The following is a 13,446-nucleotide window of genomic DNA, read 5'->3' on the forward strand; positions in this document are numbered from 1 at the left end:
GGGGGAAAAGGTTTATTTCATCTTAAAGCTTATTGTTCTTCAGAGAAGTCATAGCAGGAACTGAAGCAGAGACCAGGGAAGAGAGCTACTTGCTAACTTTCTCTCCACGGATTGCTCAGCCTGCCCAGGAATGCCACCATCAGTAGGTCGGACCCTGCTTCATCAGTCATTTATCAAGACAGTGCCCTACAGGTGAATGTGATGGAGCATTTCCTCAGTTGAGAGTCCTTTCCAGATGACCCTAGCTTACATAAAGCTGACGAAAACCTAGCTAGCACAACTGACCCCGTGTCAACTTGACACAACAAACACATCACCATTCAACTATAATCCATCTTTTCTCATTTGTCCCTAAAATGTCATGTTAATATTAGTATCACAATATAAAACATAACTTTAAAAGTCTCATAATTTAAAAAAAAATTCTTACACTTTAAAATCAGTCTCTTAAAACAAAAAATACCCGTCTCATGTCCAGTTGGTATCACTGAGAAGCCTATTCTTTTCTGAAGGGAATGGGGGAGATAAAGGGAGATGGACTGGGAGGAGTGTAACTGTAGGCTCCTGTAAAATCAAAATAAATTATGTACCTTTTATTCCAAGAGGGAAGAACCAAGGCCCAGTGACAAGCAAAACCAAAATTCAACAATGTAAAAAAGTTCAGCTTGGGGCTCAGAGGTTAAGAGCCCTGGCTGTTCTTCCAGAGGTCCTGAGTTCAATTCCCAGCAACCACACAGTGGCTCACAGCCATCTGTAATGATATCTGGAGCCTTCTTCTGGTGTGCAGGCACACGGAGGCATAATGTTGTATACAAAATAAAAAATAAATCCAAGTTCTCACAACTGCTCAGTAAGCTCTCAACACTCAACAGCTTTTCCAGCCCAAATTTCAAAATTCCTTCTACAATCCTCCCCCAAAACACCACGGTCAGGTCAATTACAGCAATATCCCATGAACATGGTATCAAGCTCTGCCTTAGGGTTTCTCACTGTGAGGAAACACCATGACCAAAAGCAACTTGGGAGAATAGGTTTGTATCATCTTAGAGCTTGCTGCCTTTCATGAAGGGAAGGAGTCAGGGCAGGAACCAAAGCAGAGACCACCAAAGAGCATGAGAGAAGAGCCAAGACTTAAAGCCGACTTACTGACTTGCTCAGCTTGTTTTTTTTATATAATCCAAAATGACCTGCCAGGACAGCAAAGCCCACAGTGGCCTGGGTCCTACCACATCAATCATTAATCAAGAAAATGCAACACAGGCTTGCCTACAGGCCAATGTGATGGAGGCATTTTTTTCAACCGAGGTTCCTTCTTTCCAGATGGCTCTAGCTTGTGTTAAGCTGAGAAGAGACGGCAGCCAACACAAGAGGTTTCTGAGACAAATCCACCTGAATATGGAAACACTCTCAAAAGTTTAGGCAAGAATTTCTATACATTTCCACTAAAAATGGTACAAACAGCAGTAAACTAAGAGGAATGCAGAACAGGAAATAAGGATGGTGATGTCCAATCTGATCCCAAGGTTTAAGAAGTTGGGCAATCCCAGCACTCAGGAGAGACAGCAGGTGAATCTGTGTTCAAGGTGAGCCTGGTCTACAGAGCAAGTTCCAGGACAGTCAGAGCTACAGAGAAACCTTGTTATGAAAAAAAAAAAACAACCAAACAACAACAATAAAGAAGTTAGACAGTGAGCCACGCATAATGATGCTCACCTTTGATCCCAAGGTTTAAGAAGTTGGGCAATCCCAGCACTCAAGAGGCAGAGGCATACGGATCTCTGAGTTCGAGGTCAGCCTGGTCTACATACAGTTTTCCAGGATAGCCAGAGATACACAGTAAGACTCTGTCTCAAACACTAAATAAAAGAAGTTGGACAGTGCTCGGCAGTGCACACGTCTTAGTAGTAACTTCTTTCCTAAGGACATGGGGAGGGCAGAGACAGGAGGATTCTATTAGTCAACTAGCAGGTATTCTAACTGAATCAATGAGCACTCTAGGTTCAGTGAGAGATTCTGTCTCAAAACAAGGAGGAAAGTAACTGAGGAAGAAATTACCCAGTCTAGCTTTCTGGCTCACGCACACCCACACCCCAAGAGTTTCTTGCAAGGATCCAAGAACTAAGAACACTTGCTGTATAATTGAAACAGATCACCAAGACTGTCAAAAAAAAAAAAAAATAGAAGGTGGGGTTGAGGCCCACTCCACAAGAGGAATTCACATCTGGTGCCGTAAAGCCAATCAAATTCTACAGCTGCGGTGGTCACAAGCCCTAGTGGGGAAGCTGCTGCTGGTCTGCTAAAGAAACAAGATGGCTTGTTACTTTTCTGAGTAACTGTTTATGTCCATGGAGCAACATTGCTGTCAGCTTCGGGCAGATGAGCTGCTCTCTGCAGTGAGTAGTGGTAATGGCAGAGGCCCAGAACTGGTCAAAGTGAAAATAAGTGACTCTTTAGCCACGGGGCTAGAGAGATGGCCCAGTAGTTAAGAGAATACACTGCTCTTCCAGAGAACCAGAATTAGGTTCCCAGCACCCACCCACAAAGAGCAGCCCACGATTTCCTGTAACTCCAACTCCAAGAGACCCAACACCTCCTTCTAGATTCAGAAGGAACCTGCATTCACATACACATACCCACACAGAGAATCATTTTTTAATCTTTTGAAATAATTTAAATGTCCAACTAAAAATAGGAAAGCTCTGTCATTCCTTCCAAGGTTCAGAGCATATCCTGAAAGAAGGGGCGCAAAGGATGTAAGAGTCAGGAGGGGAGAGGTGTGGAGCTCTCACTTCAGGCTGAGACAGTAGCTGTTCTCTTGAACTACAGCAGTGATTACCTGCACAAGACAGGGTCCATCAGCATCTGTCATAGGAGGTGGGTAGTTCATGGGCCACTCCCTGAGGATGTGTATACAGCCAACGGTTGATGGGGGAGGGAGAGACAATTCTTCAGTGGTGTGGCCACTGGTAAGGTGCCCACAACTCCTATGAACAAACCCTCACCCATGAGCATGTAATCAATCCTAAGGAGACACACTGGGGTGTGTCTATTTCTGTCACTTGGTCTCTCCATAAAAGTAGAAGGGGGCTGGCTAGTCGGGATCAGGCAAAGAGGGAAGAGAATCATGGGGGTGAATGTGTGAATATGATCAAAACGCATTATATACATGTATGAACCTACCATAACAAAATTAATTATAAATACATGCTTTAAAAAAAAAGAATAAGCACTTAAAAGGGCACTGGAGAGAGGGTTTAGCGGTTAAGAGCTCTTGCAGCTCTTGAAGCAGACCCAGATTCAATTCCCAACACCCACATGGCAGCTCTTAGCCATCTTTAATTCCAGTTCCAGGAGATTTGGCACCCTCTTCTGACCACCATGTGCACCAGGCACAGATATGGTATATATACAAATATGTAGGCAAAACTCATACACATAACCCCCCCCCCTTTTTTTTTTGGTTTTTTGAGACAGGGTTTCTCTGTAGGTTTGTAGCCTATCCTGGAACTAGCTCTTGTAGACCAGACTAGCCTTGAACTCACAGAGATCTACCTGCCTCTGCCTCCCAAGTGCTGGGATTAAAGGCCTGCGCCACCACCACCCGGAAAATCAAATCTTTTTAAAATTTAAATAATAATAACCACTGGGATATATAACTCCATGTAGAGTGCTTAGCCAGCATACATGATGTCCTAGTAGCAAAAATAATAACATGAATAGCAGGGTCATATGTATTAATACAACATCCTGACTCTTGGGTAGAAAATATAATTAAGCATTTTAATTTCTTGTACTTGCATTGTAATTGAGACTTGAAAGCTAAGATACATAAAAACAATGAAACTGACAAGCCTGAAAGTGCCGATGTACACACACAGGGACTGGGGCCTGGAAACAGAATAGAAAATGAGTGTGTGGGACAAACCTGATCTAGTTTTCAAAGAGCAGAATGAAACAGCTTGGGTTTTGTTTCAAGATTTCTATCTTTAAATCATGTGTATGTGTGAGTGCATATGTACATGTGAGGACAGGTGTGTGGGCGCGTGTGCACATGCGAGGACAGGTGTGTGGGCACATATGCACAGGTGAGGACAGGTGCTCTCAGAGTCCAGAAGAGGTGTCAGATTCCAAGGAGCAACAGGCATAGGCCTTTGTGAGCCAACTGAAAGGTGTAGGGCACTCAGCAATCTCTGCAGTCCTTTTCTTACCTTTTTTTCTGTTTGTTTGTTTTTCGAGACAGGGTTTCTCTGCAGCTTTGGGGCCTGTCATGGAACTAGCTCTTGTAGACCAGGCTGGCCTCGAACTCACAGAGATCCGCCTGCCTCTGCCTCCCGAGTGCTGGGATTAAAGGCGTGCACCGCCACCACCCAGCTAAATTAAATTTCTTTATAATTTTTTTTACATTATTTGTTGTGTGGTGATGGTTTTAGTGGGGGGTTGTGTGATGGCATGCTGGTGGGAATGCAAGCTGGTACAACCCCTTTGGATGTCATTGTGACAACTGCTCAGAAAATTAGGAAACAACCTTCCTCAAGACCCAATAATACCACTTTTGGGTATATATCCAAAGGATGCTCAATTGTGCCACAAGGACATGTGCTCAAGTATATTCATAGCAGCTTTGTCATAGCCAGAACCTGGAAACAACCTAAATGCCCCTCGATTGAAGAATGGATAAGGAAAATGTGGTACATTTACACAATGGAGTACTACACAGCAAGAAAAAAGAATGACAGCTTGAATTTTGCAGGAAAATGGATGGAGCTAGAAAACATTATTTTGAGTGAGGTAACCCAGACACAGAAAGACGATTATCACATGTACTCACTCATAGGTGGTTTTTAAACATAAAGCAAAGAAAGCCAGCCTTCAAATCACAGTCCCAGAGAGCTTAGACAACAATGCGGACACTAACAGAGACATAAATAAATCTAATCTACATGGGAAGTAGAAAGTAGAAAATGAAAAGATCTCCTGAGTAAACTGGGAGCATGGGGACCTTGGGAGAGGGTTGATGGGGAGGAGAGAGGCATTGAGGGGAGCAGAGAAAAATGAAGAGCTCAATAAATCTCAATTAAAAAAAAGGAAAAGAAAAAAGCTGGGCAGTGGTGGTGCACACCTTTAATTACAGCACTTGGGAGGCAGAGGCAGGTGGATCTCTGTGAGTTTGAGGCCAGCCTGGTCTACAATGTGAGTTCCAGGACAGCCAGGGCTGTTACACAGAGAAACCCTGTCTTGAAAAAGAACACAAAACAAAACAAACAAAAAACAACAACAACAATAGGCCCATTGCTTGTCTAGGTCAGACAACTCCTTTGGTTCAGAACCTGTTCTTGATAGGTCCAATACTAAGTAAAATAGGACACTTTCTATGAAAAAAATAACTGTCAGAGAACTTTGAAATTTAACAGATAAGATAAATGTGCATTTTTAAAGAATAAAACATTCTGCAAAAAAAAAAAAAAAAAAAAAAAAAAAAAACCACTCACTCAAAATGTACTCACAAAATTGTGTTTTCTAAACCAGAAGGAATTTTAGTTTAAGAGCATGAAATCTGCCCCTTCCTATTAAGATGGCTGCGCAATTTTCTTAATAAGTATCTCACTTATATCCATCAATGCAGCATACGTCACAGTGGCAGAGAGTGCTACTCAAAAGGAAAGGACAGAACATTAACAATAAGTAACCATGGAAACAGAAAGGTGAGGCGGTATTTTCTGTTTTGTACTCTGCTGCAAAAACTGGGGGTGGGAGGGACACACACTATGCAGCTGTAAGAATCACCATTCCAAGCTTTGAGAAGAGATTGGTTTCTTTCCAGAGAAATCAGGCAGCAGCTCTGATAGGCAAGGCCTCCTGACGGCTCAAGATGCTTCCCAGGCTGCAATCTGTCATCTCCCTTGTGGAGGAGAGAGAGCGCTGCAGCAGAGTCCACACACTAAGGAATGGTGCTCCAAAGTGCAGATTCTCTTTCTAAGGGCCTCCATTCCTTTAACCGGAACTGCTCAGTAGTAAAAGGCGGGGCAGAGAATGTGCCCTGATGGCTGCAGTGCTGTAGCAGTCTTGCTCCTTTTACTAGCCTTGTAGACACGCACAGGCCTGCCCTGAGAGCATCTTCAGCTCTAAGGAGCCAGGCAGACCCTTCGGGACCCAGCAGTGAGAGTGGCGCAGCCCGCACCCCACAGCCGGGTCTTCAGGGCTCTCACCGCCTTCAGAACAGTAAGACGAGCATGTCAAAGTGATAACCCAAAGAGAGGCAGCTCCAACCAATCCTAGCCAAGGTGAGAAGCACACAGATACCGAATAAAATATGAATTTTAATGAGCACCACATCCTACCTAACAAGTGCTGGGAATACACTCATTCTTGCTTAAAGATGCCATTTATCCTTCATGCCAAACCAATAGTAACTCATTAGAGCAATTTAAACAGACACTGATAAAGAGAGTTTTTGATTAAGGCCATGAATCTGGACTGACAGGAAAGCAATTGTGTTTCAGGGCAAAAGCCTATTGAGGGAAGAATTAAACCTGGTGGAGGGAAAGCTGCTTTTAATGTGCTGCTGATTGGTTTGCCACTTCCAAACTAACCAGCTACAAGAGGACCCTGGGCCCACACTACATGCACACTGTTAAAAAAAAAAAAAAAAAGACATTTTCCTGTTAGAAACAACTAAAAAGAACAAGATGCTGCCAACTACCTCTCTTACTTCAAGAAGGTTATCTGACTGAGCTTCTAAGAGTTTATTTACACTTGAAAATGCTTTCAAACTCCTCTAGAATGCCTGGAAGAGACTGATGCCAAGATGCCATGATAATATCCCTTTCTTCTTTTCCTCGGCTAAATGTCAAGCTGCTGAGTTGGCAATGATCTACCTGAGAAAAATGTCAAACAAACAAACTGATTAAATAGATCTGCTAATGAATCATCACATTGATCCAGCAAAGGAAGAAAACACTAGGTCCAGACAGGAATAGTTAGTACTATTTTTCTATTTTCTGATTGTCCCCAAAGGGCATTTCTCAATCACCTAGCTGAACTGTACATGCAGGCAGAGAAACGTGAGTAGATGGAAACATCCCTGCTGTAACTCAACAGCCTGAAGAGGAGAGCCTCACAAGCAACTCAGGAAACAGCAAGCTTGGCAGAGCACTGTCCCAGAGACGCCTAACACAGTCCGAAAGACGGGGGAGAGGAGGGACGGGCAAAGGAAAGATGCCAGGAGTTTCATATTCTTAGAGAGATGACACCATGACCTTTTCTCAGTCCGCTCTAGAAACTGTGGACTAAGTAGTTTGCTCCACTGCGAGGCACAAGAGAGCAGGAACCACGGAGCAGTCAGGTTCATCTTGTCCTGTCACTGTCTCTCTCCTTACAGTAAACTAACCTGGAAATATGTAGCTATGTTGGTTTTCTGCCTTGTTTTCTACAACTGAAAAAAAACAACCAACTGGTCCACTGTCAGACACACATGAAGCTGGCCAGTCCCAATCTCCACTCTCTACACACGGCAGCAATAGTCAGTCCTGAGTCATGAAGCTACTTTCAGAAAAGGTTAAAGCTATTTTGTAAAATTAAGGGCACGCCAGTAACTGTTATATAATTTTTTTTTTTAACTCTTTTGGGTTCCCTTTGGCAGGGGGCCTGCCACCCAGTTCCCAAATAAATCTCACATGAAGGTTTATTCACATGACTGCCTGGCCTTGTTTCTTGATAGTTTTTCTTTCTTTCTTTTTTCCTTTGGTTTTTCAAGACAGGGTCTCTCTGTAGCTTTGGAGCTTGTCCTGGAACTAGCTCTTGTAGTCCAGGCTGGCCTCAAACTCTCAGAGATCTGCCCACCTCTGCCTCCTGAGTGCTGGGATTAAAGGCGTGCGCCACCACCACCCAGCTTGCTAGCTTTTCTTAAATTAACCCGTCTACCTTTTCCCTCTGGTATTCTGTATATCTTACTTTCTTTCTTACTCAGTGTCTGCCTGGGAGACTGGGTGACTGGCCCCTGATGTCCTCCTCATTCTCTCTCCCACAAGATTTTTCCTTCTATATTTATTCTCTCTGCCTGCCAGCCCAGCCTATCCTTGCTATTGGCCATTCATCTCTTTATTAGACCATCAGGTGTGTTAGACAAGCACAGTAACACAGCTTCACAGAGTTAAACAAATGCTACGTAAATAAAGTCATACACCTGAAAATAATATTCCCCAACAGGTAATCACACTTCACAGACACATTTTTAAGCATTTAAAATGTCTGGGCTGGAGAGATGGTTAAGACACTGGCTGCTCTTTCAGGTTCTGAGTTCAATTCCCAGAAACCACATGGTGGCTCACAACCATCTATAATAAGATCTGGTGCCCTCTTCTGGGGTACAGGCATACATGCAGGCAAAACACTGTACACATAAAAAATAAATCTTAAAAAAAAAAAAAAAGTTTAAAGTGTCAATCATAGGCCAGGCAGTGGTAGCACAGGCCATTTATCCAGCACTCGGAGGGGAGCAGAGGCAGGCAAATCTCTGTGAGTTAGAGGTCAGCCTGGCTACAGAGCAAGTTCCAGGAGAGGCTCCAACAGATTTCTACAGAGAGAAACCCTATCTCAAAAAAACAAAAAACCCAAAACTGTCAATCAGACTAGTTTCCTCAACTTTATATACTCACCGTCCTCTCACTTTTCCGAAGACGTCCAAAGATCCACTGAGCACTAGACACTTACGACCCAAGCATACGCTCCCCTGTCCCTCATGGACCTCTCCATACCCAAGGGCACCATATGGATGTTCTTGTTTCTTTCTTTCCATTTACTGACCCTGGTCACATATAGACTTTCTCTTCTACCCTCAAATCACTCAAGACTTTTTTGTTTTGTTTCATTTTTCAAAACAGGGTTTCTGTGTAGCCCTGGCTGTCCTGGAACTCGCTCTGCAGATCAGGCTGTCCTCACAATCACAGAGATCCACTTGCCTCTGCCTGTCACCATTGCCCGCTCAGCTACCCCTTATGCCTTTTTTTTATTATGTATACAATATTCCATCTGCATGTATGCCTGCAGGCCAGAAGAGGGCACAAGTCCTCATTTCAGATGGTTGTGAACCACCATATGGTTGCTGGGAATTGAACTCAGGACCTTTGGAAGAGCAGGCAATGCTCTGAACCGCTGAGCCATCTCTCCAGCCCCCCTTATGCCTTTCTACAATTGTTTTGTGGACAGGTCCCACAACATTGCTCAGGCTTGTCTCAATCTCCTCACCTCAAGTGATCTCTCTGGTGTCAACACCCCAGACAGACAGGGACCAGGCATATGTGACCATGTGCAACGCCACTGAGTCTTTGAAGGCAGCCCTACCTCCATGCAAGGTCATGAGAGTCTCTGACCAGACTATATCACACCTGCGCCAAAGATACATTAGACTCAGCTAGAGAAATGGCTCAGTGGTTAAGAGCACTGACTACTCTTCAAGAGGACCTGGGTTCAATTCCCAGCACCCATATGGCAGCTCACAACTGTAACTCCAGTTCCAATGGATCAGAAACCTTCACACTAATGCATATAAAATAGTTAAATATTTTAAAAAAAAAAAAAAGGAAAAAAAGATACATTAGGCTCACCACCTATCAAGTTTTTCTCTGGGTAGCTTCACTGGTAGAGCGAATATGTAACTGTCCTTCTGTGAGCCTGCACTAGTAAATAAACCAACACCCACAAAGGAAGCATCTCATCCTTTTAGTCACCAATCTGTTACAAAGTTTCCTTCCAGTTTACCATTGATCACACAAAACAAGCAAAATGTAAGCCTGCTAGTGTACTGGGTTGGATATAGTGTGTTCCTTCAAAATTCCTGTCACTTACAAACTGAGAAGGAATTTTATTTGGAAATAGGATCTTTGCAGATATAATCATGTTAAAATAAATTAACACTAAAGTGGCATAAGTCCTAACCCAATGCCTGCCATCCTCCTAGTAGGGAAATATGGACACAGACATAGGAAGCAGAGGCAGAAACTAGAGACACACTACCACTAGAGTCATATGCTACCAAGGACTGCCAGTGAGCCAACAGACATTACAGAAGTAAGGAGGGAAGTGTTTCCCAAGAGCCCTACTGAGAGTCTGGTTGAGACTGCTAGTCTCCAGAAGTGAGAGAACCAAGTTCTGTTGTAAGCAGTGCAGCACTCAGAAATGAATGGAAGCATAGTAGCACACATATTTAATCCCAGCACTTAGGAGGCAGAAACAGGAGGATCTCTGTGAGTTTAAGACCAGTCTTGTCTACATAGTGAGTTCCAGGACAATCAGAAAATTATCTCAAAAAATAACAATAAGTAAATGAAAGAGGAAAAAGGAAAAAATAAATAAATGAACAGAGCTGTCTAATAGAGTACGTCTAATTGCCTGGCTATGAAGTGAATTCAGGCACTGTGCATGTTCACAATGTTAACCTGCAGGCAAAGCAGTTTCTTTTAACCAAACCAACCAAATCTTTATGCTGAATATAAACAGAAATCAGAGTGATGCCCCACCACAGGTGGGTATTTCTAATTACAGCTGCAGGAACTGAGAAAACTGTATGCAAGGACCAGAGTCAGACCAGGCAGCTGCACCCCACATCTACGCCCCGAAATTATTAATAGCTATTAAAACCACGGCACTCAAAGTTACCACTTCTTCTACCTGACTTAAGGCAGTGAGGATGTCACCTGTTGAAGGACCAGTAACAGAATTAAGGCACTTCTGGACAAGACCATACACCCATTTTTAAAATTTAAAACAAGTTTCCCTACTCGTAGTAGGAGAATAATAGCAGAATGGAAATCTACTTCTATCAAATTTCTAATTTTGCCTAAGGGGCATTAAACTATAGTCTGCTCAATTCAAGCACTAAGGCTTCAAACCACCAGATGGCCAGTGGCCTCAGATCACACAGCCCAGCATACCTTTTGCTGCATGATTGACAGAGGAGAGAGGTTCATCATCAGATGTAGAGCTGAGGTGCCGGGTAAATTCCCCAATTCGCTTCTGTTTCTTGAGGGGGGCAGTGCATTCTGGATCAGTTCTCCTCTTCATTGTTACTACAACCACAAACCCCATCAGTCAGCTACCGGGAATTAAGCAAGGACCCCGTGTCAGCAACCATCATCTAGCGCGTATCTTAGGAAAGGATGGCCAAGCTCTGGATTTCAGGAACAACGGTCAGTTTTACCAGGAAACAAGGTGATCTCAGACTTAAAAACCCAGGGGCCACTGGTGTCAGATACCAAAAAGCTAGATGAATTCAACAAGGGAGGAAAAAAGGCCTTTGAGTACTTGTACTCTGTCCTTTTGAGGCAATAATGGCTATTCATGCCAGTGTGCACTGGAAACAAACTACGGAACCTACTAAATAAAAGGCACCAGTGTTTGCAAGAACCATCATACAACGACTTTTTTCAATCATTTTTGCCAGAAAAATTAAGATATTAGAAAATATGACAAAAATGCTGGAATTTAGTTTATTTCATGTCTGAAGTATGAAAGTACTAGTGTAAGGCATGGATGCATTAGCTGGTTAGACCAAGAGTGAGAAAACCCTGGGACAACAGGTAGCTAACTGTCAAGAGTCCTGGGATACAAAGACACTAATTTTTTCCTTTTTAAAAATTTTGATTTTTTGACATTAATTTTAAGACTAGGATTACACCTCCCATGATAAAAAAAAAAAAAAAAAAGCAGACTGCTGGGTGTGGCTAGTGTATGCCTGTCTCAGCACTCAAACTCAGTCTGAGTTTGAAACAAACTTGAGTTTGAGAGAACTTGCAGCAAAACACCAAGGACGTGAGGATGTAGCTCACAGAGAGAGCCCTGCCCTGCGTGCGCAAGGCTGTGGATTTCAGTCCAGCAATGCAAGGGTGAAAATAAAAGAACATGAAGCTGCAAGCAGTCAGTGCCATGACGGCCATGAGCAGGTGTAAGCGAGAAGAAAGCACAAAGTTTAAAATAAAAACAAAGTGCTGAGGAGCTGGAGGCGTGGCTCAACAGGTCCGAGTGTGTACAGGTCCTGAATTCAATTCCCGCCACTCACTCTGGACAGCTCACAAACGCTAGTAACTCTAGCTCCAGGGAAGCAGACTCCTCTGACCTCTGCAGGCAACCACACGCTCGCACACGCCCACAACTTAAAATAGTAAAAATATTTTTTTACAAAAATGGATGGAATGAAATGATCACGAGATCCTCAGGAGCGTATCCACGAACAGGGCTCAGGGAGGAGAAAAAGACAAAGTCAGAGGTAAATTGACATCTTGGGGGAAAGGCGTCAGCGGCGTGTCGTCACACACGGTGGTTTGAAGAGCATGTTTTCACTGTGAACTGACTACTCAGTAAAGTCACACAAAAGTCAGACCCAGACGAACTTATTTCAAAACATCTGCTGGGGGGGGGGGGGTAAAAAAAAAAAAGGAATGGGTTTCTAGCAACAGCAGCTGAAGCAAGAAACTCATGAAACTGGAAGGGGATTAGTGATCCTCTCCCCCCCACACCCCCACCTCAAACCTAGCAAAACACTGGATCCCGTTAGCCCAAGGACGAACCGGGGAACCCAGCCTACAGTCATCCCTCTCCCGGGAGGCAACTTAAGTGACCCGGGCAGCGCCTATCAGAGGGAAGCAGGAAGACCAGGAGACTCAACAAACAGAAAGTAAGGCCTCCCGGGGCCGCGTTTCACTTGACATCTTAGGCCGCCAGAAAGGGCCCACAGGGAAGCCTTCGGGGAGCTCGGCAGAGCCTTTCTCGGGCCACAGCACGCAAAAGTGGGGAGCCTGGGCGCGCGGCGGGCTCGGTGTGGAAGGCAGGGTGGCAGATACGAACGTCTCCTCCACCACAGCGCCTTCGAGTGGGGACCTCGCGGGGCATCCAATCCAACCTCTCCTTCTCCCCGCCAGGGAAAGGCCACGGAGCTAGCGAGCCACCCACAAAGGCAGGCGCGCTGGGACCGGGCACTTCTGGGTACACGGCACCGAGGCCTGCTTCCTCCCCTCCGCGGGGTTCAGACGCCCTCTGAGCCTCCGCGCCCGGGGCCCGGCTTCGCACCGGGACGGGAAGGGAACGCCATGGGGGAGGGGGGGCGGGAGGGGCGAGTTCTCGTTTGGGAACGTCAGGTGTGAGACTGTGTGCGCGGCGAGCAGCAGCGGCGGCAGCCCGGGCTCCGAGAGGTTGCTGGCGAGAAGGGGGCAGGAGCGGAGAGAAGCTACTAGAAGGCGGGCAGAGTCGCCGCCACAAGGGAAGGATGCTGCGCCCGCGCGCCCGCCCACTCGCTCCCCCCGGGCCGCGCGCCGGCACTCACGCTGAGGGGATGGGGCGAGCTGCCGGCGAGCGGAGACGAGGGGTCAGGCCGCCACTATCACCGCCGAGCCTGGCCCTGCAACCTCCTCCTCCCTCACTTTCGTTTCCTCACCCGGCCGGCCAGCTGCGCCGTCG

The 13,446-nt window shown here is 45.2% G+C and overlaps 1 protein-coding gene across 2 annotated transcripts in view; it reads right to left on the minus strand.

Moving 5' to 3' along the window:
• Cmtr1 (cap methyltransferase 1) overlaps positions 1-13,446 on the minus strand; it is a 46,801-nt gene extending 33,355 nt beyond the window's left edge. For both annotated transcript variants that reach the window (XM_038342128.1, XM_038342127.1), the window contains exons 1-2: positions 13,313-13,446; positions 10,929-11,063 (exon numbers count right to left, since the gene is read on the minus strand). In XM_038342128.1, the coding sequence (XP_038198056.1) occupies positions 10,929-11,058 (130 nt within the window). In that variant the 5' untranslated portion in view covers positions 11,059-11,063; positions 13,313-13,446. The remainder of the gene's footprint in view (positions 1-10,928; positions 11,064-13,312) is intronic.

Source organism: Arvicola amphibius, chromosome 9 (genome assembly GCF_903992535.2).
Source record: "Arvicola amphibius chromosome 9, mArvAmp1.2, whole genome shotgun sequence".
Taxonomy (NCBI): Eukaryota; Metazoa; Chordata; class Mammalia; order Rodentia; family Cricetidae; genus Arvicola; species Arvicola amphibius.